The sequence below is a fragment of the Diprion similis genome, chromosome 4 (genome assembly GCF_021155765.1).
Source record: "Diprion similis isolate iyDipSimi1 chromosome 4, iyDipSimi1.1, whole genome shotgun sequence".
Taxonomy (NCBI): Eukaryota; Metazoa; Arthropoda; class Insecta; order Hymenoptera; family Diprionidae; genus Diprion; species Diprion similis.
Window position 1 is genome coordinate 17,637,739 of NC_060108.1, and position 24,497 is coordinate 17,662,235.

The following is a 24,497-nucleotide window of genomic DNA, read 5'->3' on the forward strand; positions in this document are numbered from 1 at the left end:
TGTATTTTAATTATTCTTTTTTCTCCTCCAGCATTTGTTTTTTTTTCTTTCTTTTGCATTCTTGAACTATATAATAATATCGTATCCGCTAGACAATGTGAAATTTCATTTTAAATGACAACTGGGTATATAATGTATCAATGCTTCTTCTTTAGATCATTTTTTAGTTGGTAATTAACAAGATTGGAGGATAGCAATATCGTCTGACAAGTAGCTTCTAGAAAAGACCTCATTTCTTTTTTTGCTATTTCGATAATAATTTTTTATCAATACCAAACAATATACTGTTGTGCTTTACATAATTCTCCCACATCGCCGTGTTTATCGTCTATTTTCTTCGTTATTTTCAATTCGTTAATTGGTTTTATGCTTCCGGCAGCAGTGATAATCAATTTACATGTATAAACACGTACATGTGCAACTGTTCTAGTCTGTTGTCGCATTGTTTGGGACGTATTTGGATGTTATTTATTATTTGTTTGTTTACCAAATTTATTTTTATTTTCATTATTTTGTTATCCTTCGCTCTCCATATACGCGTGGTATAAATTTTCAAATTTCGACTACTACAATCATTTAGTATAGCAAAGAACTCCGCCTTTCGCTATTGGACAACACAATCTGGAGCATGTATTTTGTAAGGTTCTTATAACGCTTTTCACCATCCACTTAATGTTTACCTGATTAAAACAGTTCATTCGTTTTCTTTTTTCCTCTTCCTCTCCCTTTCGGATTTTTTTTCTTTACTCTATTTCTCTTTCTCTCTCTCTCTTTCTCTCTTTCTCTCTTTCTCTCTTTCTCTCTCTCTCTCTCTCTCTCTTTTTTTCTCTCTCTCTAACTCAACGATTATAATAATAAGTTGTTCAATATAATGTCGAGATTTAACAATTTGAGACCACGTGTAGCGTGCAAAGAATGCATTTTAATAGAGAAGTTCACTTTTATTAGGAGGAGATTTATACGAAAGGGAAATATATATACGTGAGGGCGAAAGGATACGGGAAATGGGAGTTGGGAGGGAGGACTATAGAATAGGATGTTGTTTTTTTCTTTTGTTTTTAGATTAGAAGGATTGGACTTAAATTATGAGGGTTAGTTATCGCCTCCCTCCTGTGGTTCATCCCCTTCGTTCTGCGTGTCGCTTGTCCATAGAGTAAGGTTATCACGCAACAGCTGCATGATAAGTGTAGAGTCTTTGTAGCTGTCCTCGTTCAATGTGTCCAGCTCCGCAATCGCATCGTCGAATGCCTAGAGAAGAAATCTTTATTATTTACATCAACAGAGGCAAAATGGAAAAAAAAATTACAAATGAAAGAAAGACAGAGAAAAATCAAAAATGTCAAAACTAATAACAACCTAGCAGTTTAATAATTTCCTCATATTCCATGCAAATTCTCAACAGAACTTACGTATTGATTCTTGTATTGGATTGATTAAAAAAAAAAAGGTAAATAATATTCCATAATCTATCACATTTCAATGAACTGAAGGTTCGTGAGAATCAGAAATAGAAGATTTGGATAGTTTGAGTAGATGTCAGATTTCAGTACTCATAAGAACCATAGAATAATGGTACTAGAAATAGTACTGGATATATAATGATGAACATTATTTTTCTATGCGCCACATTAGAAACCAACAGACAAAGAGACAACATCATTTGGTAGGATTAGTGGCGGTCAAACAATAGAAATATGTGAACTAAACTCAATTACTAAATACTGAACATTTTTAATTTCTCATTTAAAGACTGACAGTCATCCAGGCACAAGCGGTGAAAAATGGGAATAAAATATCTATATTAATATTCAAGTAATAAAGTGAATTTACTAAAAGGACGTGTTCAACAAAATAACTGGTTAGAATATGGTACAAAATCATTAGTAGCACAGTGGAGACATCACACCTTAACATTCGTTGGCAATTTACATCCAGCACCGTTCACTCAATGGCTAGTAACAATTTCATAGGCAAGCAGTGTTAAATAAACCTGAATAAATGTCATGTTAAAAATTCAGGAAGTTGCGATCAGACGAAATCTGTAAGAAACCCAGAGCATTCAGAGTAGCTAAAGAAAGGTCTATTTTTAATTATGCTTTTTCAACCTGATGAAATGATGTAAAAATATTTGATGTGATCAACATCAATGATACAGATTAGACATACCAGACGTATTTCATGATGAATTCAATTATAATTGATAAAATGTAAACGGTGATTTTGATGGATTTATACAGCATGGTCAAAACAGAATTGTTATGATTCCACTTATTAATTGAGGCGATTATTTCGTTTGCACTCAACATTTGACTGAACTCAATAATACATCGTCAAAATTAGCCGTACCAGCCGTACTAAAAGTTTAAGTGACAACAAAATTGGCAAATACACACCTCATAACTAGAAAAATTTGTATGTATTATTAGTGTTAGTCAACGGAAAACTAAAATATTCAATTTCAACAACACTTATTGGTGTTAAAAGGGAATGCCATAATGCCAGAAGTACTGCTGGATATTATTGGAGAGATACTAGAAAAATGTGCACAAAATAAATAAACAAATAGATAAATAAATTAAAGTGAAAAAGAGAAAGGAAACAGAAATGACGTATACATCAGTTCAAACTTTGATGAAGTATTGAAAATTTATATTATAACTATCTTGACATTTTTTATTTGGCGTTACACCCAGCAGTAGTTTGTAGAAGATTTTTTTTCAACGTAAATAATTTGAAACTCGCAAACAGAAAACCTATTAATCTGACCTGCTTAGCCAAGTGGCAAGCTCTTGCTGGCGAGTTTATAATTTCATAATAGAAAACGGAGAAGTTGAGAGCGAGCCCAAGCCTGATGGGATGTGTAGGCTGCATTTTGGCCTTGGCTATGTCAAACGCTTCCTGGTATGCCTTTTGAGAGTCTTCCACCACCGCTGTAATGCAAACCAGCCACCATACATTGCAGCAAATCATTCACGTTCAAATTGCTCCAACGCGTTTCACGCTCACATTGTGTGAGAAGGTAGTTTAGAGAACAAGTGGAAAAAAAAAAGAAAAAAAGATAAATCGGATAGAGATTCCAGTTACTTGTAATAAAATCCATAGAATTGACATTTGGAATTGAAAATTAACCAACAGGTACTTTAGTAAATCTGATATAAGGTTATAATATTTGACAAAGCGTAATCTCTATTTGATTTAATGGGAAGAAAATCTGTAATGATGAAAAATTAAAAAGAATTCCCAGTAAAGCAACACAATGATCAGCAATGTCTCCACCAGCAAGCAGCGACCATATCCTTCACCATGTGCAACCGCCAGTGCCTTTAAATGAACCTGTACAAAATTTCGATCGAATAGGAGGGGGGAACAGGGATGGTGGGAGTAACTGTACCTGTTTGGCCAATTGGCAGGCCTTGTCTGGAGAGTTCAGGATCTCGTAATAGAAAACCGAGAAGTTGAGGGCGAGACCCAGCCTGATGGGGTGAGTAGGCTGCATCTGGGACTTGCTGATTTCAAACGCGTCTTGATACGCCTTCTGGCTGTCGTCTACCACAGCTTATTTGTAGTAGGGAGGGAGAATTGATTATTTATTCAATATACTGCATCAATGAACGTAAACGCCATGCAAGTTATTCAGTCAATATAATAACCATATTTTTCTAATCACTAAACATCTAATGAAGTTGAAATAAAAAGCTGATAGCTTCGAAAAGATTTTTTTAAAAGTGAGGACAATTTGTTTTAAATATACTTGATTTAAAAAGCTTTAAGTGAAGTGACAAGATCACAGCAAAAATGTTACTCGTTACCAGCCCTCGCTACCAGCCCTGCAACTTTGATTTGTAACAAAATGGAGTGTAATATCGACAAAATTTTACGAATTCTGTCAGTTAAAGAAAGCTCAATGTAAAATTTTTAAAAGTACTTTCATGTATACAAAGTAACTATAGTAACTAGAAAAAAGTAAAATCAACATACTAATATTAGGCTTTGCAAGAGAACACAATAAAGATGCACTAAAATCTTCTTGGAAAAGTGACAACGGTGTAACGTTTCGTTCAACATGTACGCAAAATTTCAAGGATTACTTGAAACCGTCAGTTAGTGAGAAATAAATTTATATTGCAATATAAAAATGATCGAGTAATTTTGAAATATTCAAAACTTACTAATCATGAGGAGTTATATCCACCATGTATGTTCATAATATGATTATTTAATGGCAAGAAAATACGAAATAAGAATAATCATGATCAACACTTCGATCGGAATTTTCTAAAACCAACAAAATTCGCAGATATATAAGGCAAATTACGTTCACCGTTGATTCCGTACAATTTAATTCATACAAAATGTGGGATGATTTCTAAAGATATTATATAAACTAAACTCGACGCATTGATGAAAATATTCAACATTTAAATGTATAGCAAAATAAAATGATAATAAATACGTACTGTTTCTGATTTCGCCAGTGGCAACCTCTGCGAGATACCTGTAGTAATCACCCTTCATCTTAAGGTAGAATACTTTGCTCTCAGGATTGCTGGCTTTGGGGATCAGGTACTTGTCCAGGAGTCCCTGCAACATAGCGACACCATCTCCCTAAGTTACATATTCATCTAAAGTTACTCTGTAAAACGAACCAAACGGCACAATCGTAAAAGAATAGATTTGCGAAGCAGTAAAATATGTGGAAAGAAAAAATAGAATTAGATATTGCAAGAAGTGTAGAACCCGAATTTCGAGACATGGGTTTGTGGTAAAAAATCGCAACAAAATTGCCGAGGGAGATCATCATCATCAATCTAAAAATATCAATCGATAGCTTAAAACAAAATATTCATGTATGAAGGTTCAGTCCCTGATATTGAGCAAAGAACTATACATTTCTTCCTACTTCATGTTTTAAAATAAATCACTCCACTCGCCTTTACGATAAAAATAAGTGTGTCATCTCGGGATTGATAGTTACCAGAACATCATAGCAAATTTCGCGCAGTTCCTTCTCAACCTTTTCCCGGTACTCCTTTGCCATCTGTTGTTTGCGTTCCGAACCTTCTGTCTTTTGCTCAATGGAGGAAATTACTCGCCACGAGCTACGCCGCGCGCCAACAACATTCTTGTAGGCAACAGAGAGCAGGTTTCTCTCTTCGTTCGATAATTCAACACCAGTTTCGGTGACAGCCTTCATCGCGGCTGCCATGTCGTCATACCTCTCAGCCTGTTCGGCGAGCTTTGCACGCTGCACCAATTCCTCCTTGTCCACGGACATTGTGTCGGCTGAAAAATAAATTATAATTATAAGAAGTTTTCATGACTATTAAGAAGAATATTGTTATATGAATATATTTGAATAATGTACGAAAGTTAGCAGTTTGTTTAAAACATCATTTCGTTCTGACGTTAAATTTTTATTATATAAAAAAGTTATACTCCTGTCTACATATGATGTTATTAGCAGGCAATGGAAAATGAGGAAAAAAATTCACCTTTGTAACGAGTTACTAGTATCTGATCAAAAAGTGTACATCAATTTTACTGCTATTATCAATTTTTTCGGTGATTGAATTTTTAGAATAATTTTCAAAATTTGTCAGTTTTATAAAAATTACAACCTGATTTACTCAATTTTATTGATCAATGCAGAAAAAAGATTCGAGAATTGTTAAATTAGCTTGTGGCATATTCGATGAAAATGTATGAAAATGTTAATCAAGTATGGCAAACGGTAAACGATGGTAATTCTTGTTTGTTTTCATTCTCAGTGCTTAAAAATAAAAATTTTTTCAAAGTGCAAACCAGTGTATAGAAACATATCATATATACTAAAACGATAGGAAAAAGTACAGAAAATACATCCCAGACATTCACGTATGAAAAAATTAATTTTTATAACTATGCGAAATCCCATAAATACACGCATTTAAAACATAATAATGATAATATTAAAAATAATAGTGACGAAAATATGTTTCGACACAGTAAATACCTATTCATTCGTTATATCAAGCTATGGAAAGTTTTCCAAGTACTTTTGGCTCTTATAACTAGTTTACGGTAGCGATGAAGAAAACTACCCCGTGTCACCAACATGCTCAAAATAAAACTGAGTACTAAAATAGATACTATTTTGTCCCTTCGCTGTAAAGAACTTAGACCTCGTTATCTAGAGTCCAGAGTTTAAGACAAGAACCGAAAAAATATTCGAATAATGTGGATATAGGACACTAAAATGCCTTGTATTGGTTTCAAAGTTTATGAAAAGAATATTTTTTTCCGCGCAAAACATTTGAAATTACTTGTTGGAAAATTTTCCATGAAACTTATAGAACGGAAAAACGACCTACACTGGAACATAGATATCACGATAGTTTGAACAACTTTTCAAGTCCGAAAACAGCGACCTTCTAGAATCTTCCACGACTGTACTGTACAGGTAAAATTTTACCACAATGATAAATACAGCGAAGGAGAATAAGAATAAGAAGTTTCCCCGAGACTCTACTATATTCGGAGTGAAAGAGAACCTACGACAAAACTCCGTACCTAGCCGTTCATTCGTGTAACAGTAAGGCCAGGTGCATTCCTGCGATTTGTTGCCTGCTAAGAATACTTTAGGGTCCTACACCCCGCCAGAGGCTATACAGCCGATCTTTATATACTATAGACATAGTAGCCTGTACGCTTTCTAGACAACACAAAGAACGAGCGACCATCTTGAATTTCACGTGCATTGCATCCCCATCATCACAGAAGAAAATAGCTACTAGAGCTATTAGTGCGTCAACGTGATTGCATGCATGCAGGCACACACATCTTCAAAGGTGAAATAAAAATTCGAACAAGGAGTATCGCCGTCTGCCGCATCAACTCGTCGTGTAACTGTAGTAAGATTGCAATATAAGTACGAACGTACAACAAGATATCGGTTATGTAAAAAGTAGCCAACGACCCGAAATGACCCAAGCTCCGTATCAATACCAGACTAAAGAAAATCAAATAAAACTTATCTTCATTATTCTCTTCTCACAAAGAACAATTTCTAACCACGGATAATCACCGCATTGCGTGAATCTGGAGCAATGAACGTTTACCGACAGAAGGGTAAGGGAGATTTTGCAGAAATAGTCTACAACAAGTCAGTACATACTTGAACCTTTATAAAATACAGTAAAATCGTACAAACTTGTATCGTTGGGAGTTACACAAAAGTTGATATAAAGCGTTGCTGCTAAAAGCAGCTGCTGCGTCGCGACGAGGAGCGGCGGACAATGCGAAGGTACAAAAAGGGTACTGGGTTTATAAAGCGAGCGGCCAGAAAAGTAGAGTAAGAGATGAGAAAACGGATGTAAGAGTGAAATACCGCATCTTTCTTTCGAACCGGATGCCATACGGTCAAGTAGAAGCGGTTTGACTAACGTACGAAGTACAGGTGTAACGTAGTTACGCAGCATACGTATAATAGTGCATGTAGAACACCTTTGTGGGCGAAGGTCAGAGCTTCGAAGTATGTATGAAGTGACGACAGAACTTATTATTCTCTTTTTTTTCTCGCTGCAGAATGCAACTGCAGCAACATTAGTGACAGAAACTATGTGTGCGTACGTGTGTTGTACCTAAAATGTACACAACACTTGGCAACATAATATTATGTATGAAGAACATACCAACGTAATGTATATACCATACGTTGGTAACTGCGGTAACGGAATAATTATAGAAATATTATACTCGTTGCGTAATAACTTTAGAAAGTATACAAATAATCTTCCAAGAATTTCCATCCCCACCCTCAATTGTTTTCCCACTTTTACCTTTTCTTTTCGTTACTATACTTTTCATACAAGTCGCATGGGACGGACGCCAAGTTTGGAGTGACTTCAACATTTGTCATACCAACAAACACGTCTCATTACTCGCATACACGCTCTCGGAATTTTTGGACGCGACTACTTTGTACGTGTCATGCATGTATAATTTTATACTGTTTGTATACGCGTGTGTATATAATATCGTACATCGAATTCTAGAGGAAGGACGTAATCATTGATTCGTATTAATCATCAAATGCCAAGCAATGAAATTTATCAACTCCTTCGACGCTTCCGGTTACAAAACTGCCTTCACTCTTCTTCTCTGTTTCTTTCATTATCTCACGATACATAGAAGACGAAATATCCCAATCATTGCTCCGCGAATAGTATACGTTGATTATATGCAATATACCCATAGATCTCTACAAGTTCGATCCGTCGGTATCAATAAGTCAACAAAATGCCTATAAGCCACCAGTTTTGCCGGAAGTACCGCATTTTCCCACATATGCTGTAGCGGGCTTACAGAATTGCCATACGGAGAAAAGTACCGCATCGCGATGCTGATTTCCGGTCGATTCACGTGTATCCGGTAGTACGCGCAACTTTTTGTTCTTCCGTAAAGAGCAAGGTAATAATAGTAATAATAATATCTGTATAAATAATAACAATAATGAAATATAATTGCCGCAGGTGCCGAAAGCCCAAGTTCAGCATTCATTGACCGTACCGTTGACGGAAGAATTCAAAGACGGTTAATTGTAAGATACCCCTGAGCATGAAATTTTCGTGACCAATACTCGACGGATAAGTGGACCTGAGGGTATAAAAAGCCGTGTTAGCGATCCGGCAGCTTCTTTATCGGCGGGAGCCGTTTAACTCGCAATCTCACAAGACACAAAACCCCCATTAGGGTAACCGTCATGAACAGTCTTCAGTCAACGACCGTACGCAGGTTACATTGAACCGATACAAGACCGTGGCATCGATTCGAAAATATTCGACGTCTCTATGACCCTCAACTATCGCCTGAGCAAGTGATAATAAAAAATAATCATTTGGCTATGACTACTCTTAAAAGTGAATTTCTAAAACGTCGGCTAATTGTCGTGACTGATATTTCCTACCGCAACCCGCAGTAGGTAATTTGAATCTTGCGGTTGAGTGAACCCCCGTATTGCGTCACTCGCCCGCCATGTCTGTTACATATTGCGTTCGTCACGAACGACATCGATCGATATAACCCGGGAATCCGATTGAAATTGGATTGCTCACGACTAGCAAAGAGCGAAAGGTGCAGCTTCGTGTCTCAGTAGCAATTTTTAAGTTCTCTCTCTCTCTCTCTCTTTCTTTTTCAATTTACAATTTCGGTGTCAATCTACTTTATTTCGACCTTTTTTTTTTACCTTCTGAGAAAATGATTAACGAGATATATATGTATATCGTCACGTAAAACGACGACAATCATTATGATAAATAAAATTTGTGTTGTTTTTTTATCAGGTTATATTTCAGTACGTACATCATTATATCTGGCGTGGCTCTATTTATCAGTTCATATTTTATTTACCGAAAGACGCGCGCGGTTGATAAATGATAAAGAAAAATATAAGATAAATAAAAAAAAGCCTCGTCGCGAGACGTTATACATATTATACCGACGTCTTTCCTTTTCTCTGACTTTATCTATCTCATTCTCAGATTGTTACCGGTACTTGGAATATTAACACCTAACTCTCCAACGATACGATCCACGATGAAAAAAAAAGGTTCATTCTTTCCTGCTGTGTTTGAATTTGTCTTTTTTTCAACTTTCGAATAAAACCGTCGCCCAGACGAATAACTCGTCAAACTTTGTACCATTTACTTATTTAGTATACATATAACAGGATAAGATAAAATAAACAGAAATTCATTTTCATTCATCTTTGTTATTTCAACCCATTCGTGTCTTGTTCTTCGGCTTTGCACTACCCACGATTCGTTCAGCGATAGCTGCGCCCAGTATAATATTGTCAAAGTATACATGTCGCGAAACGATAAGAAGAATCTACCCACAAATCCATGCAACGAGCGCGTGAAAAGTAGTGACGAAGATTCAACGAAATTCTCGCACGCGCTCTCAATGAAGCGCGTGCATCATACACGTATAAGCAAGCGTATAAGATCATTACGACATTATTACACGGGAATAACACCAAGTTATCCGCATCCGGTGTAGCATGCCACAGTGAATTACTCCGAACTACGTATAGGATTACGAAACAATCGCGATGTCAGTTTCCGTTCAAAACCGCATTAACCGGATTATATTCTAAATCAATTGATAAGGATATGCCACACTAATGGTGTGTGTGTATATATATACATTTCATACAAGTAGAAAGAACCCCCCACCCGCATTAAATAAATGGGAAACGCAATCGCTTTCGAATTTTCGAGAAGTAGATTCTTTCTACGCCCATTGAATACAATTATTCGTTGTACAATCGATTCGCAATCCGAACGATCGTCGTAGGTTTGAGGTTAAATCGTTAGTAGGAGGCAAGAATGATGATCGCCATCAGCAATGCGGATATCTCGTTATAAACTGGCAGCAGCAGCAGCAGCAGCAGCAGCGCCGAAGGTACAAGCTTACATCTCACAATCAGTGCGATCGATGTCGTTGTGACCGGCGCCGCGCAAGATATCGTAGTTACTTACTTACGTGCCTCTCACACTCTCACCGTAAGAAAATTCCCCAGGCAAAGGAAATTTACAGTCGTTAACAATAACCGATCAGAGCGTAGTATGTATAAGATAGCGAACGAAGCCGTTCGCCGGGCATTCGGAGAACGCAAGAACGTAGATGGTGCGATGGAAACGAAACGAGATAGAAGAAAAAAAAAAAGAGTAAAAATGAAGCCGAGATCCCCGTGCAATAATGAATACCTTCTCATCTTTCATCGGATTTTATCCTAACAATATTACAGGTACAATAGAAATATACACAGATATACGTACAAACGGAGCGATCAAATTCACCTACCTCCTGTTTAAACAGTCTTTTGTACAATAAATACGCTTTTAGAAATAAATATACACTCCGTTCGATACACCGGCGGGTTTCGGGTGCGTGTGTGTATGTGTATGTATGAGTGTGTGAACGGGCGGGTGGTGCGCGGGGTGGGGGGGATAGAGGAGGGACAAGAACGTGGCTGACTAGATTGAGTCTCCTATATTTAGAGTGGAGGTAGGGAGGGAGAGGAAAGAAGCGGTACTCTGCGGGTATGACGAGAAATAATTCTTATTGTTGGTGGAAATTTCTTTATATCTCGACCGCGACGGATCCCCGGGGGTGCTAAGAAAACTCTACTACGTCTCTTTTCCTATCAGTCACACTTAACACCACACATCACTCGTGGACCACTCCCGCACAACGACTGAGACAGTGTCGAGCGTCGGCCAGGTTCGGACCGGGCCTCGTCCTCCCTCGGCTATCTTCGGCTCGGCTCGGCTCCGTCCTCGGTTATTTCCGCCTCCCGACGCCCGGTAACCGACTATTGATCGTCACTAGCATGGCGGCAGCCGACTGGGTGGGGCACAGCCGATGCACGTCGACAACGACGACGAAACGACCGTCATCACCACACCACCGTATCCCGGGACCGCGACTAGAGACACGCGGTGCCGAGGCACACCGACCGACCGACCGACCAACTAACCACGCGTCATCGCCACCGACACACATTTATCGTTACTCTTCCATGCCTGCTTTACTTGATGTATTTGGAATGAATGTGAATTGTTTAGCTAATTCTTACAGGCCTCGTACGATCTCCCATCCCCAAAAAATTACCGAAGTCCGGGTGAATGCAAAATTTTTGAACACGCTTTGGGGACTCTTCGTCTTTTATTACCTCGATAAAAAAAAAGTATAACCGGAGGCATTGTCACGCGGTTTTTCTGTATAATTAATTACTGCCTTTCCCCGCTTGAGCTACTCAATAGGAAACTACAGATTAAACTTAGATAGTTGTCTTAGGGTAGACTCTGGTCTCGACGAATCGAAACGTTTCCAATGCTGTCGATAAAACTTCCTGTCCGTACCGCACACCGCCGCACAGCGGATATCATCATGTTCGTAGAAGAGGTGTTCCGTCGATATATTGCAGACAAAAAGTAATATACTCGAAGTATCTTAATTTTTTGATGTTTTGCAAACTTTAGCGAGTGTATACATTACACTCTTTACATAAAGTGCGCAAGTTTCGAAATATACGATAGTTTGCGCAATTCTGAAGCTTTATATTTTATTCGATGATACTTCACTTTATACAAAGAAATAACGAAAGAAACGAACACTTGTGAGGAAAAAAAAATGTACTTCATACGAAAAAATCAAAAATTTTATTCGCAGGAGAGTCGATAAAATGATGGGCCTCGCTCCAGGTACGCCTTATCGTATGCAACTGTACATGCACCCTCGTCATACGGCAAAGTAAATCTGGGCGTTTCTGTCAGTGACGAACAGAATTCTGTACATTATAAGTGTGTTGTGTGTGTAATTACGTGCAGTTTTGAACAATTGGTAATCCCATACTAAACAAGGAAGAAAAAAAAAACGAGGGATCCAAAAACCGGAAGGACTTACATTGAGCATTGATTCGATTATTCGATCAAATTTCACACAATCAGCAAAAGAAAGAAAAAAAAAAGAAAAAAAATACGCCGACATGCAGACAAAGACTTGCTCCACGAATTGACGATTTTTATTATTAAAAGATCACGGTGTTACGCAATAAAAATTGGCGGTTACTTGCAGGGTATTGACGAGACAGGGTTTAGAACTAATCGTATACTGTTATAACAAGATTTAATTCTTCTTAGCGAGTGGGGTGTAATACGCTTACGGCTATACCTATACACGCCTGCATATACATAGTACATACATACTCCGACCTTTGTATCTAACAATAAGTATAGGTATATACATATACATATATACGCACGCTCCGAAAGCCGATTTAAATTGAATGCGTTATTCGATCGCATCAATCGACGGCATGCATTCCGAACAGCATAGACAATGCTGCCACTATATTGTATTGTATGTGACATGTAGACATACACATGCTAGCCTCATTCATGCGAAAGAGCTATGATCATTTGACGATTGGGATAGGCTATGAATAATCCTTCGATCGAATGGGAGGTATGTAAAATGAAAATACATACAGCATCTTTGCTGCATATGTATTATTGATGCGTATATGTAACAGTACAGAGAGTATGATTCACTCTGGCGTACAGAACCAATTTTTTAGCATCACATATATGACATACGAGTATTACAAACCTAACATTTTCGCTTTCATCATTTCCAACGCCAGATTTTTCTCTTTGGATATCATATTTATCATATTTCAACGGGAATTGTGAATAAAATCATGAATGATATATTTTTTACTCAATCCATCCAGAGCCATGTAGAATTTGTGTGTGTGTGTGTGTGTAAGTGGGTGTATGTCAGATATTATATTTTTTCTTTTCGAGATGGAGATATTTCAGTCGAATTCAATACCTCCCGGGTAAGCAGGCAGGCAGGGCTATACGTAGGTATTAAGTGAACCGTGAAAAGGCTTTGAGGGAGAACGAAGGTCGACAAAATTTCGCTCTGAGAATCGTGTGTGAGTGTATGCCCGTGTGCGTGCACGTGTATGTATGCTAGGGTATATACACAAAAAAAATAAAAATAAAAAAATAAGGGCAAAAATCCCGAAGGTAAAATTCGACGAAGAAAAAAACAACTTAAACGAACGTGACGTGTAATTAAACGGAATTTGTATTGTTATTATAACATAAAATGCCAAAGAATAAATGAATGAAGAAATAAGGTTGAAAATGTGAGGTAAAGTTTAGAGGAGTTAAAAATTTTTAATAGATCTCTTGCGGTTCATTCGCCTGTCGTCGTATGGAACGCTGAAATATCCATGAGTAAACAATTAACGGGTTAATAATAATTTGATCATACTTGCGGACATGTTTGCAGATTATTTTCACAAGTTTTTTGTCTCAATTTATTACAGACCATGTCGTCTATCGGAATAATTAGGCCGGTATTCATAATCAGTTCTTATTTCCAATACCATCTTTTAATAACGGTTTTTTATACACCAATCGAACTAAACTTCAAGCTGGCTCGAGAATAAGAACTGCAACTACGAATAATACCGGTTCGAGTTCGCGAGAATCTCTTTTCCGCATCCGTCTGCGGTACGGAAAAAAGCAAGAAGGAAAAACCGCGGATACCATAATACAACGTTAAATTTTTAAAACAATCATTATAACTGATTTATCAAAAGGATTCTAGTTTTATGAGTCAACTTTGACGCATCAAACAAGAAAGGAAAGATGGTAATACAGTTCCTTTTATCACGAAACCACATTACAAGTTCAGACACACTGGCAGTCTACTAAAAAATGCAAAGAAAAAAAAAAAAAAACGCTATTAATTATTTGGTCTTCGTGACGTTCCATGAGTTGATCGATGGCTTATTTTTCAGTTTTTTCTCCTTTCTTTTTCCTGTTATACTGTACACCTATATGTATAATATAGATCTCCACATCTGTAATAAACGTTATGATTGTGCCTAGTGTAAAAAATCGTTGGGCGGTGAAATTCGAGAGTCATGGAGAAAGTAACACACTACCTCCGTAAGAGTGACATGCGACTGGCCTTAGACTTTATACACTCGCCGTGAACTTATACTTCGTAATATATAGGATCAGACAGATTAAGGTCAAAGAAGATACGGCGTTCCCTTGCTATTATACTCAGCTAGCTGCCTACTGACACTGACAATGAGCCCTACTAAATCCACTTGGTAATATTTTATTGCTTGATCACGTAACGGATAAGAACTTATACGACAATGATGGTAGAAATAATAGAGTAGAAATAAAATTGAACGTGTGACGATCATAGAAAATTTGGTAAGAAAAGTTGAACAGAAAAAGAAAACTCCCTTGCAAAGTATGTAATTAAAGATCTGATATATGAAGATAAGGATGTCGAAAATTCTAGTACACTCAAAAAGGATAGCATTTGTACGTTACAGTGATTATCGGATACATGGAATCATCGATCATGCATAAGTTTCGATCCATACCGAGCAGCCTATAAAAAACCTGCTGCTTTTGCAACATCCGAACCAGAATATAAATGTATTATAAATTAGCAGCGAATCATTGACCGCAAAATTTATTCCGTCTCGGTACATCGTGATTATTGCTGTATAATTACAACATTACGAATTTGAAAAATTCATCCAACAGTCTTGTGAAATTTATTTACCCGCATTCTGTGCGTATTTCGATATCGAGAAAAGTAGGAAATGTTTATTTAATTGAGTAACTTTTGCTCTTGGCGGTTAACGAGAGTCACTTATATGTGCAAAAAAAAAAACAAAGAATAGGTGTGGCCAATCGAGAAATGGAGAGAGAGAGAGAGAGAGAGAAAAGGAGAGACTGGTCGAAATGCGTGTGCGTCTGGGTAATAATGGAAATGACGATGACGATTATTTCAGGGGTGCCTAGGGAATTTAATACCTCGAAAAATATCTGCTCGATCGTAATAACGATAGGTATTTAAATGCGTGCGTGTGTGTTACATGTTGAGGGTGCGTGTACAAGTCGAGAGGAGGAAAGAAGCGCAGCTTGGCGAGGGTGAAGTGAAATATTGATCCACCCGTGCGCGCGCAACCCCTGCAGCAGAGCTTACCCTCCACCTCCAACAGCCCCATTCTCTCCATCTTTGGCACGACGGAACCCTCCACCCTCGAAATTTCTTCGCAAAATGTAAAATTGATTGACAAAAATAAACTAGAAGTGAAAAATGAAGCAAAAGATTTTTTAGAATCAAGAGGACTGACCATAATTTCGACAAGATTTAACATATTCCGACATTTGTATGACATGTCGTTTATACAAATTTTCCTTGCGATATTTTTCATATGCATTAATTAAAATGCTGCAAGTAGGAATAATAAGGTATCAAGTGTATATACAAAAGGCTTCATCAAAGAAAAAAGCAATAATGAAAAATACACATGATGATAATAATTATCGTGGCCTGGGTATGCATAAATTCGTGCATATGCTGCAGGTACAATATATACCTCCATAATGTTGCATAAAAGGGTGGAACAACTTCAAAGACCTGGTTGTTCGCTAGGTTCTCTGGTCCATATAATAAAAGACCACCAATTTTGTATTCTCTTTAACGGTCAAAGCTCGTGGATTTCATTCAAGATATTTAAGGCGGTTCGTCGTTTTAATCTCGCGGGGTTAATTAGTGGAAAAATCTCTGTCTTCTCATCCACCGACGTGTATAAAACACGAGAAAAAAAAACATAATACCCGTGTATAAGTAGATACCTATACTGCGAAAATGTAATCAGAACTCGTTCCAGAAAGCCGACGTTTTTTTGATGAGGAAACTTTTTAAAACAGTATATATATATATATATATATATAACCGTAATCATATATGTATTTTATTATATATATATTATGCACAAGTATAGGTGTACATACAAAGAAAAATTAATCTAAAGGTAACCGCAATATTAAATCAGTCATCTGTAAATTTATAAAATTTATCCAACACCAATGTGTGCGTTACACGCAAAGTTCTAATGTAAGTCGTTCTTAATCTCACGAGCTCAAATTGTATCAAAGGAAGTACATATATATATATATATATATATATATATATATATATTTTTTTTACAGCAAAAATTCAGACTGTGATATTACTTATTTGTAACAGTGATTGATGATATATGTATGCATACGTATCGCGATGTAGTAGTGAATTAATGAACAACGTATTTCAATTAGAATGAACGTACGGAGAAAATTTTTCCACCTCTTATATTTACATACAGAAATATTTTCTTACTGTACATTATAGAGGAAGAATTTTTTCTTGTACATGTATATATAGATCCTCATTTTTGTCTTCACATTTCTATGTGAAAGAAAGTCGAAATTTAATAACAGACTGATTAAAATCACCTTTCCAATAACATCGATCCAATTATAACATACTTTTTTCAAAGTTTCAAATAGGATGAAATAACTGTTTTAGATATATGTAGTATACATGTAGTTTCACGGTGTTAGGAATGAATAAGATCGTTGCGCTGTATAAGCTGAGAGAAAATTCTGAACCCAATTCCATTAATGAAAGTACGAGCCAAAGTGCGGTGGTGTGTAAATGCGATGCTTGTCTTTGTTTCTCATTGCCGATTAGCTCGATCACAACAAATTAGATCCACAAATATTATCCACGATCAAACCATCCGTTGTATCGATTTTCACCGACAATTTTCTTACGATTTATTGATTCAAATCTAAAACTACAATCGCGCAAATTGATAGAAAATACGTATAAAATTTCCCGCTGTGTCTTCAAGATTTTTAATATTAAGCTTCTCCTTTTCCACATGTCTGTATGCCTAGAATAATAAGAATAAAATTTCTCAAACCGAAGATGGAGATCAATGACTATCCCACCAAACATTTTTCAGCGAGAATTTAGAGAATCTAACACCCGATTAATATTTCCCTCCAGACTATGATACAATCAAAAGATCTATAATAGAAAACGTATAAATTTCAAAAGTGGGAAGAAGTGCAACAGCGTCTATTAAAGGAATGTTTTTTTTTTCTATTCTTGCATTCAATAACACATGCAACGAATACCTAAATGCTCAACTGCAACAGTGAAAATTGATATACTAAAAATAGCTTCACTTCGCCATAGGAGTAGATTTATTAACACCTGTATGCACAACGCGGCATATCTTTGCGTCCGCATCTTTTACGTATATACACATATACACAATAGTTTCCGTAGTACGTGCATATGTTGCCAATTTCAATTCGTACATTGGGTATTGCTAAAAATCTATAATACATAGCCCATATGGAGCACAAGTGCCTTTTGTTCCAGATCGAAGAAGAAAAAAAATATTTACAGTTCAACCGTTGTAGGATTGAACTAGTAGTACATTTGCTGCTTTATATATATATATAGGATGGCGATGAGATATATGAAATATTTAACAGCCTCTGTTCTAAAAAAAAAAAAGAAAAAAAAAGAAAGAATAAAAAAATATTTTTCCATTTAACCTCAGACACTGCGAATATTCCTATCTAAATTCTAAAAGCTTTTCCGTGTCTTCTTTTTTCTCCTTTTTTTTTTACTTCCTTTTTTCTTTTAATAAATAATAATCCAACATGCTAAAAAGCCCGCAAGTGATAATATGAGTGATGAAAGAAAAATGTGCGTTTTTAGCTAAATGCACAATATTAATTTACGAGAAAATAATTTCCCCAGACTCCCCAACGTGACGTGGCCCGTTTCACCGCTTTCTCCCCTGCCTGGCACGTCTATAGTCGCCCTGAAGAGCTCAAGCCCTGTAGTACCCTGTATAAGCAGTCCTGAAACACCTCTCGACCTTATCCTCAAATGGTTTGTATTACAGGCTACAGGTTGCTCATCTACACACACAAACGTACACCTGACACCGTATATACTTCATCGTCTCCCGAGGGGCGGCGGAACGCTCCCGGTAAAATGTTGTTGAATAAACACTTCGGGATGTACATCCATATTATTAATTAATAAACGAGTTTGCTGAGTTGCTTTGAGGTTTATCGTTTGAATAAAATTATCGAAAGAAATTTCACCTCTTTTTAATTTTTCATTTAAAATTATTTATCTACAAGGTATGTATTATTATATCTCAGTTCATGAATAAATTTTTAAAAGGCTTTTGATCGTATTTATTCACGCGTTCATCTAAATGTGTGTGTGCGTGTGTGTGTGTGTGTGTGTGTTTGTGTGTATGTGAAAAAATTAAAGGCAGAAAAAATCTATTTACATTTCACTCCACAAATGTTGTTCGTTAATTTAGAAATTACAAGAACAACAAAAATTAGACAAAAAGAAATAAAACTTGATACACGTAAGCAGGAAAAATATATGGTCATTATTTGTAATAGAAATAAGAGGGGGTAAAAAGATATGATAAAGAGCGAAAATGTTTTAAACTTTATACAGTATAATATACATGTTATGTGTAATAATAATAATAATATATTTGTCGAAAAACGAAAAAAGAAATGATATGAGGGAAATTTTCGCTCTCATCGTCAGCGATGTTGTCATTTGCAAGGTATTATTTATAGAGGTAAGAAAAGCGTGCGTCGTTCAACCGCGTACCTCGTTTATATATATAATATATATATATATACACAAACACACACACACAGGCATATATGTATATATATATGGACATCACCGTCACTTCTGTCGCATATTATAATGATGTACAACGTAGACAGAGGCTTTACGTCTTATGGTATAATAAATTAATCCTGGCGCAAAACACCTGTGCAAATCATCGCAACGGGATTGAAAAAAAAGAAAAGAAATATATATATACTCGAGCAGCCGGACGAGTCGCCACAATATGGAAGAAAAATAATGAATGAAATACAAGGTAAACCATTCCACACACATAATAACACTAGACCCGATAAAATTAAAAACAATATAACGTTCAATTGTTGTGCGAGTGTTAGCCAACATTTATCGCGAGTAAATTAAGAAGCTCCAATATTGACTCGTAAGTGTAGGTATAGAATAAGGATAATTAATTAGGTATGTATGTACATTACAATTGTTTCCTAGCAGTGTAATTCACGCCGTTATGTTTACGTCCGCGTTTACCAACCACCAACGAGATGTAAAATAAGGTAAAGAGATGCGTACGGCGTTGTTACGCGTTCGCAATGCTTAACACGTGATACGCATATGTGCAAGTCGTACGTTCGTACACGCATAGGTGTTACATAGTCACCTATACGCATCGCATCGTCATGCCTAGCAGCAGCAGCAGCAGCAGCAGCAGCAGCAGCAGCAGCAGCAGCAACAGCAGCAGCAACATCAGCAGCAACAGCAAAGAAGACGAGAGAGAGAGAATAATGCGTCAGTGGCTTGGAATAGCCAGTGATGTCAACACGGTACACATTTACCACGCGTCACCCAAAGAAGAAGCATGTGGTCGTAGGACCCAGGGTTGATGGTTAGGTAAAACGATGCGTCTAGGTGTACCTGGGCGAGTACCTATACCTAAGCTCACGATCAAACCTGTTTATAATACGAATGGTGTGTATTACGCTGGATAGAATACAGAGGAACGTAATCGCTAAGTGGCAACGCACGCGTTCCATTGCCAAATATGAATGATAATGATGATAATTTGGCGGCCTTGAGGATCCCCCCTCCGCCTCCCCTTATCAGGTCGTTACACGCTCAATAATTATACGCCAATCACCTGTCGGGCACTCGATATCTGTTGATTAAATATGTAGTTGAATAATTGATTGTGCTATTATTTTCGTTATTGCCCTAAAAACTGTCGCGTTATACGTTGTCAGGTTATACAGGTGTGAGCGATTTTTGTCATTGCAATTATATACTTGAGGATGGATTAAATTCTTGTCATTAATTTTCTTCTTCGACGGGTTCAAAGTTTCTTTTTCGCTATTCGGGAAATGCGAATTATTATGCAATGTATCACTAGTGAGTGTACACACTACGGATACACGTAACGTCCGAGGATCGAACGATACGATGTAGTGAGTATTTTTATCTCTGCGGAACTATACGTATATAGTAATACAGGAATACGTGTGAGCGGTTGGTAGTAAAAAAAGAAAAAAAAAAAAAAAAAAAACTATCGCAGTTTTATACGCGTCTTATTTAAATGGTAATTTTGTTCTTCCACTTTTTCAAATCACAGCACATTTTGTGTTAAAGACTCAACAACGGCATGAAAACTATTGTATAAGTATACGTAAGTAAGTGGAACGATTCTGACGCACAATTTTTTTTCCCCTTAATATGTGGTTAATACGTAAACTATATATATCTTTTAGAATGAATGATTTGCATTGAAATTTCCTCTCCCTTTGTGAAATGTGTACCCGACGCGATAAGGTATGTTTGATTTGATATAATGAGAGTAAGAGAGAGGGAGAGAGAATTCCAAAATATGAATAAAAGTTTGAGTTAAAGAAAGAAAAAAAAATTTATGTATAACATATTTTATAGCGAATGAAAAAACGCAGCACGTTGTCCATCGCACTACGTATATTATTATGCCTATATGTAACTCGTTGCTGATACAACGGCACCGATCGCAAATAGTCACTTATCATCCTTAATCTGGGAATACGAGAAATGCAAACTCGTGGGAGGATCTTTCAATTCAATCCGATTCAGTACTTGCTAAATACACACTGCACTATACGTATAAAATGTATTTATTTATGTGTATAAGGTATTGGGCAAATTATTCGTATCCGAACCTCTGTTTTTTGGAAAAATTCTTCTAAATTCAATGCTGTGTGTCAGTATAAAAAACGGAAAAGGTATAGGATTGCTCCGTTTTTTTACGACGGACGGTAGAGTTGAGAAAACATAGATCCGAAGTAGTCCATCAGCTAATGATATTCTTGAAATATAGTCATTAAAATTTCACGGGATCAAAATATGAATTGAGTTTTTTTTCCGAACTCTTAGGTATAACGTATAATTTGCTTCTGCGTTAAATTCCGGATGAAAAAAAAAAGAGATTTTTGCTACCGCTATGAGATATCTGTCACGTCAACGCGATATAAACCGGAAGTATCAACCCGCAATAAGATTTTGCTGACTGCTGTAGAAAGATTTTGCGTTTCATATAATATATATACATAGAATCGTATATAAGTAGCACGAACGGTCGTTGGGGTAAATAAAGATATCGCGACGATTTTATATATTAGCTAGTTGTGACACGAAATTTTTCCAAACTACGGTATCTTTACGAAAATTCCGAAAACTTCATTTCAACTTCGAGCGTGAACGAATTATTTGCATCTACCGGGGATGTAACGACGAGTTGCTACAAGACTGACAACGAAGAGAAGTAGTAACTAGAATATGACGAATACGACGTGCCCAGTGTACGCAAACTAACAAACAACGAGAGGAAAGAAAGGAAGTGTGTAAAGAGAAACTTTAGTCATTACCCATGGCAATTGCCTTATATTATGAACGTTATACGTATATAGGCGCATGTTTTAGTGTGTGTGTGTGTGTGTGTGTAACCTGGTGAGAAACTCGTTGAGATATTCGCGCAAGTCTAATATGAATACATCTATATTATAAAACTGGATGTGACATATTGGTATGTTCGAAACAGTTTTCGCGTAGTCGTAAATGAAACACGTACATACCTACGCGGAATTTGCGTATTGCATGCGAATCATTGCACCTTGCGGTATTTGCAAATCGCCGGCGGTTTGCACAAGCCCACATTTACCATTTTCCACACCAGCACGCATTACCCTTGATAAAAATCAACGTATCGTATCATATCATCCTCTCTGGCAAGTGACGTCACGGCTGACAGTAGTCATTTCCATACGGATTACCTCGGCAGCGACGGTTCGGAGCGAGCACGTAACTAATGTGTGCAAAAATGATAACGCAAGCGCGAATAGAAGCCAACAAGAAAGAGAAAAATTATAAAAATAAAACCGGATAAAAGTCGTTAAAATCTCAAGGAATGATGCAGTTTCGACAAGGCGACAAGTCGCCAACTGCTTATGGGCGAAGGCTTTCGACCTGCGCAGATTGTAGATAAATCGCCGCGTAAGTATACGGCAGACGTGGATCACACTACGTACGACACATAATGCATGCACCCACGTGAACGACGTGTGGCCTTGCTTTAATAGATTTATCCGCCGTCACGTAATTGAGAATAGATTATCTGACCAAATAAAATCGAACCAACCAGAATCAGGTGCGAGCGCTTGGAGAGGAGGGGAAGGCGAAAAGAAAATTAAACGTCTATGAAACTAACGAAGAATTTCTTCGACCCTTGTTTGTTACGTTGTGTTGTACGTACGCCGACCTGTGCCGCATATTTATTTGAATAGAATTCAATAGATCTTTGCTCGAACATCTAAGCGAACATTGACTTAATGCCGCATATTTATGAATTAACAACGAGAATTTAGTCACATGTAGCTATACGGATATGATCTACTGTAATTCGTCGAATTCAATAACAGCCGAGATAATTAGTTCCTACTTGTTATTGATCAGTCTCGTTCTGGTAAACTTACTATAAAATTTTAACCGACAAGTCAGATATAATTAACCAGAACTGATTTAGTCACAGCCTTCATTCTACGTCATTCTGCGTGATGGCCGATTGTTAAAAATTGAAAAATCGAGAAAAACGGTTTCATCCGTATACTGCTTAGTTTTTTTCCCTGTAAATAGTAATATAATAATAGTAATGTGTTGATAAATTTGATAAACAAGGAATACAGGTGAAATAGAAAATCGAAATGACTCGCGATGAGACGTCATGATGGAATTTTTTTTTTTTTTCTATTTACAAAATCGTAAAAATTGAACTAAAAATGAAGCAAAGTTGGGAAAGAAGGGGAAATAAAACTTGTTGGAGGATTTAAGACTGGGTTGATATGTTCAAGTACGTAATAAGGCGATCCACCTGGATGAGAGAAAGGGCGTGCCTAGTCGTAGGCGTTTGTCACGGTCAAGTATGTGACGTACTTCTACTAAGCTACAACTACGTGTGTCTGCGGTTAATTGCACAGTAGGTATAACGAAATGTGAACGTTGATACACCGTTTATAACGATGATTGAAAAATCCGAGGATACGAATCGAGGATTGGAGAAAAGTGCGAGCTGTCGGAGAGAAGGAGGGAAATAGAAGAAACACATCTCCGATTTCTCATGACCATATAAGGAGCTAAATTCTTAAAAAATGATCGCGGATAGTACGGGTAAAATATGACAGTTTGACACGCGGGTATTGAACGGCAGTAGCACGTGGTTAATGATAGTCTGACAGTCGATAAACGGTGAAATGTCCAAGCACTGTCACGACAGGGATACGATAAATGCATGTGAAAAAGTTGGAAATTTTTTTCGCCGGCAACCTGGCAAAATGGCAAAATGGCGCCTCTGGCGCCTGAGACACTCCTATTAAATGCGTCACCGAGCCGTACTCTCCGCGGCTACATTCACGCCTATCGCCTTTAATCTTTTAGGTACGATCTCGAACCGGAAGAATTAACCCGTCTACTTGATGTGGGAAATGAAAAATGCCGCCTCTACTGACTGGCTCGATTATCCCAGTGATAGGCGATCGACGTCATAATCTGTATGGTTGCCCGTTTAATTCGATGTGGAAGCCGCTTTCCACGATTTCCATGATCTCTGGTTGCTACGGGGTTCACACGGCCCGCAAACGACGTCGCGCACATTTAGCGTGAATTTCACATTTATATCGTATACACAGGATCTCCGGTTAGCAAGAATTGGGTTTCGGTACATTTTTGGTTAAAACTCACCTTTTGAATGCAGAAAGTCGCCTGGAAAATCAAGGCTTCAGCGAATTTCAACGACTCCCGTCTAACACGATCTCACAGAGTGCACTGCCGCTCACCGCCGGAAACCGCCATTTTAGACTACGTTCGATTAGACACTTCCCCTATCATCGATCATAACCTATCTTCACTCGATACGCGCACCG

At 37.2% G+C, this 24,497-nt stretch overlaps 1 protein-coding gene across 6 annotated transcripts; it reads right to left on the bottom strand.

Moving 5' to 3' along the window:
* Window positions 1-806: 806 nt before the first annotated feature.
* On the bottom strand, window positions 807-24,463 carry LOC124405713 (14-3-3 protein zeta). 6 transcript variants are annotated; one of them, XM_046880852.1, is made up of 5 exons: window positions 24,316-24,463; window positions 4,976-5,283; window positions 4,458-4,605; window positions 2,767-2,930; window positions 807-1,248 (listed from the first exon to the last, which is right to left on the bottom strand). In XM_046880852.1, the coding sequence occupies exons 2-5, from the start codon at window positions 5,273-5,275 to the stop codon at window positions 1,093-1,095; spliced, it is 768 nt and encodes a 255-aa protein (XP_046736808.1). In that variant the 5' UTR covers window positions 5,276-5,283; window positions 24,316-24,463; the 3' UTR covers window positions 807-1,092. The 6 variants fall into 6 exon arrangements, with proteins under 6 accessions (XP_046736808.1, XP_046736811.1, XP_046736806.1 ...); XM_046880855.1 differs by having other exon boundaries at window positions 4,458-4,581; window positions 24,316-24,461; XM_046880850.1 differs by lacking the exon at window positions 2,767-2,930 and adding an exon at window positions 3,392-3,555 and having other exon boundaries at window positions 24,316-24,459.
* Between the last annotated feature and the right edge of the window lie 34 nt (window positions 24,464-24,497).

Bases quoted from the DNA above. Each gene is read 5' to 3' on its own strand.
- LOC124405713 (XM_046880852.1), bottom strand. From the start codon at position 5,275: ATGTCCGTGGACAAGGAGGAATTGGTGCAGCGTGCAAAGCTCGCCGAA. The intron at 2,931-4,457 runs GTACGTATTTAT...TTTGCATTACAG, and splicing joins CACTGGCGAAATCAGAAACA to CGGTGGTGGAAGACTCTCAA. The intron at 1,249-2,766 runs GTCAGATTAATA...TTTCTTCTCTAG, and splicing joins CTTGCCACTTGGCTAAGCAG to GCATTCGACGATGCGATTGC.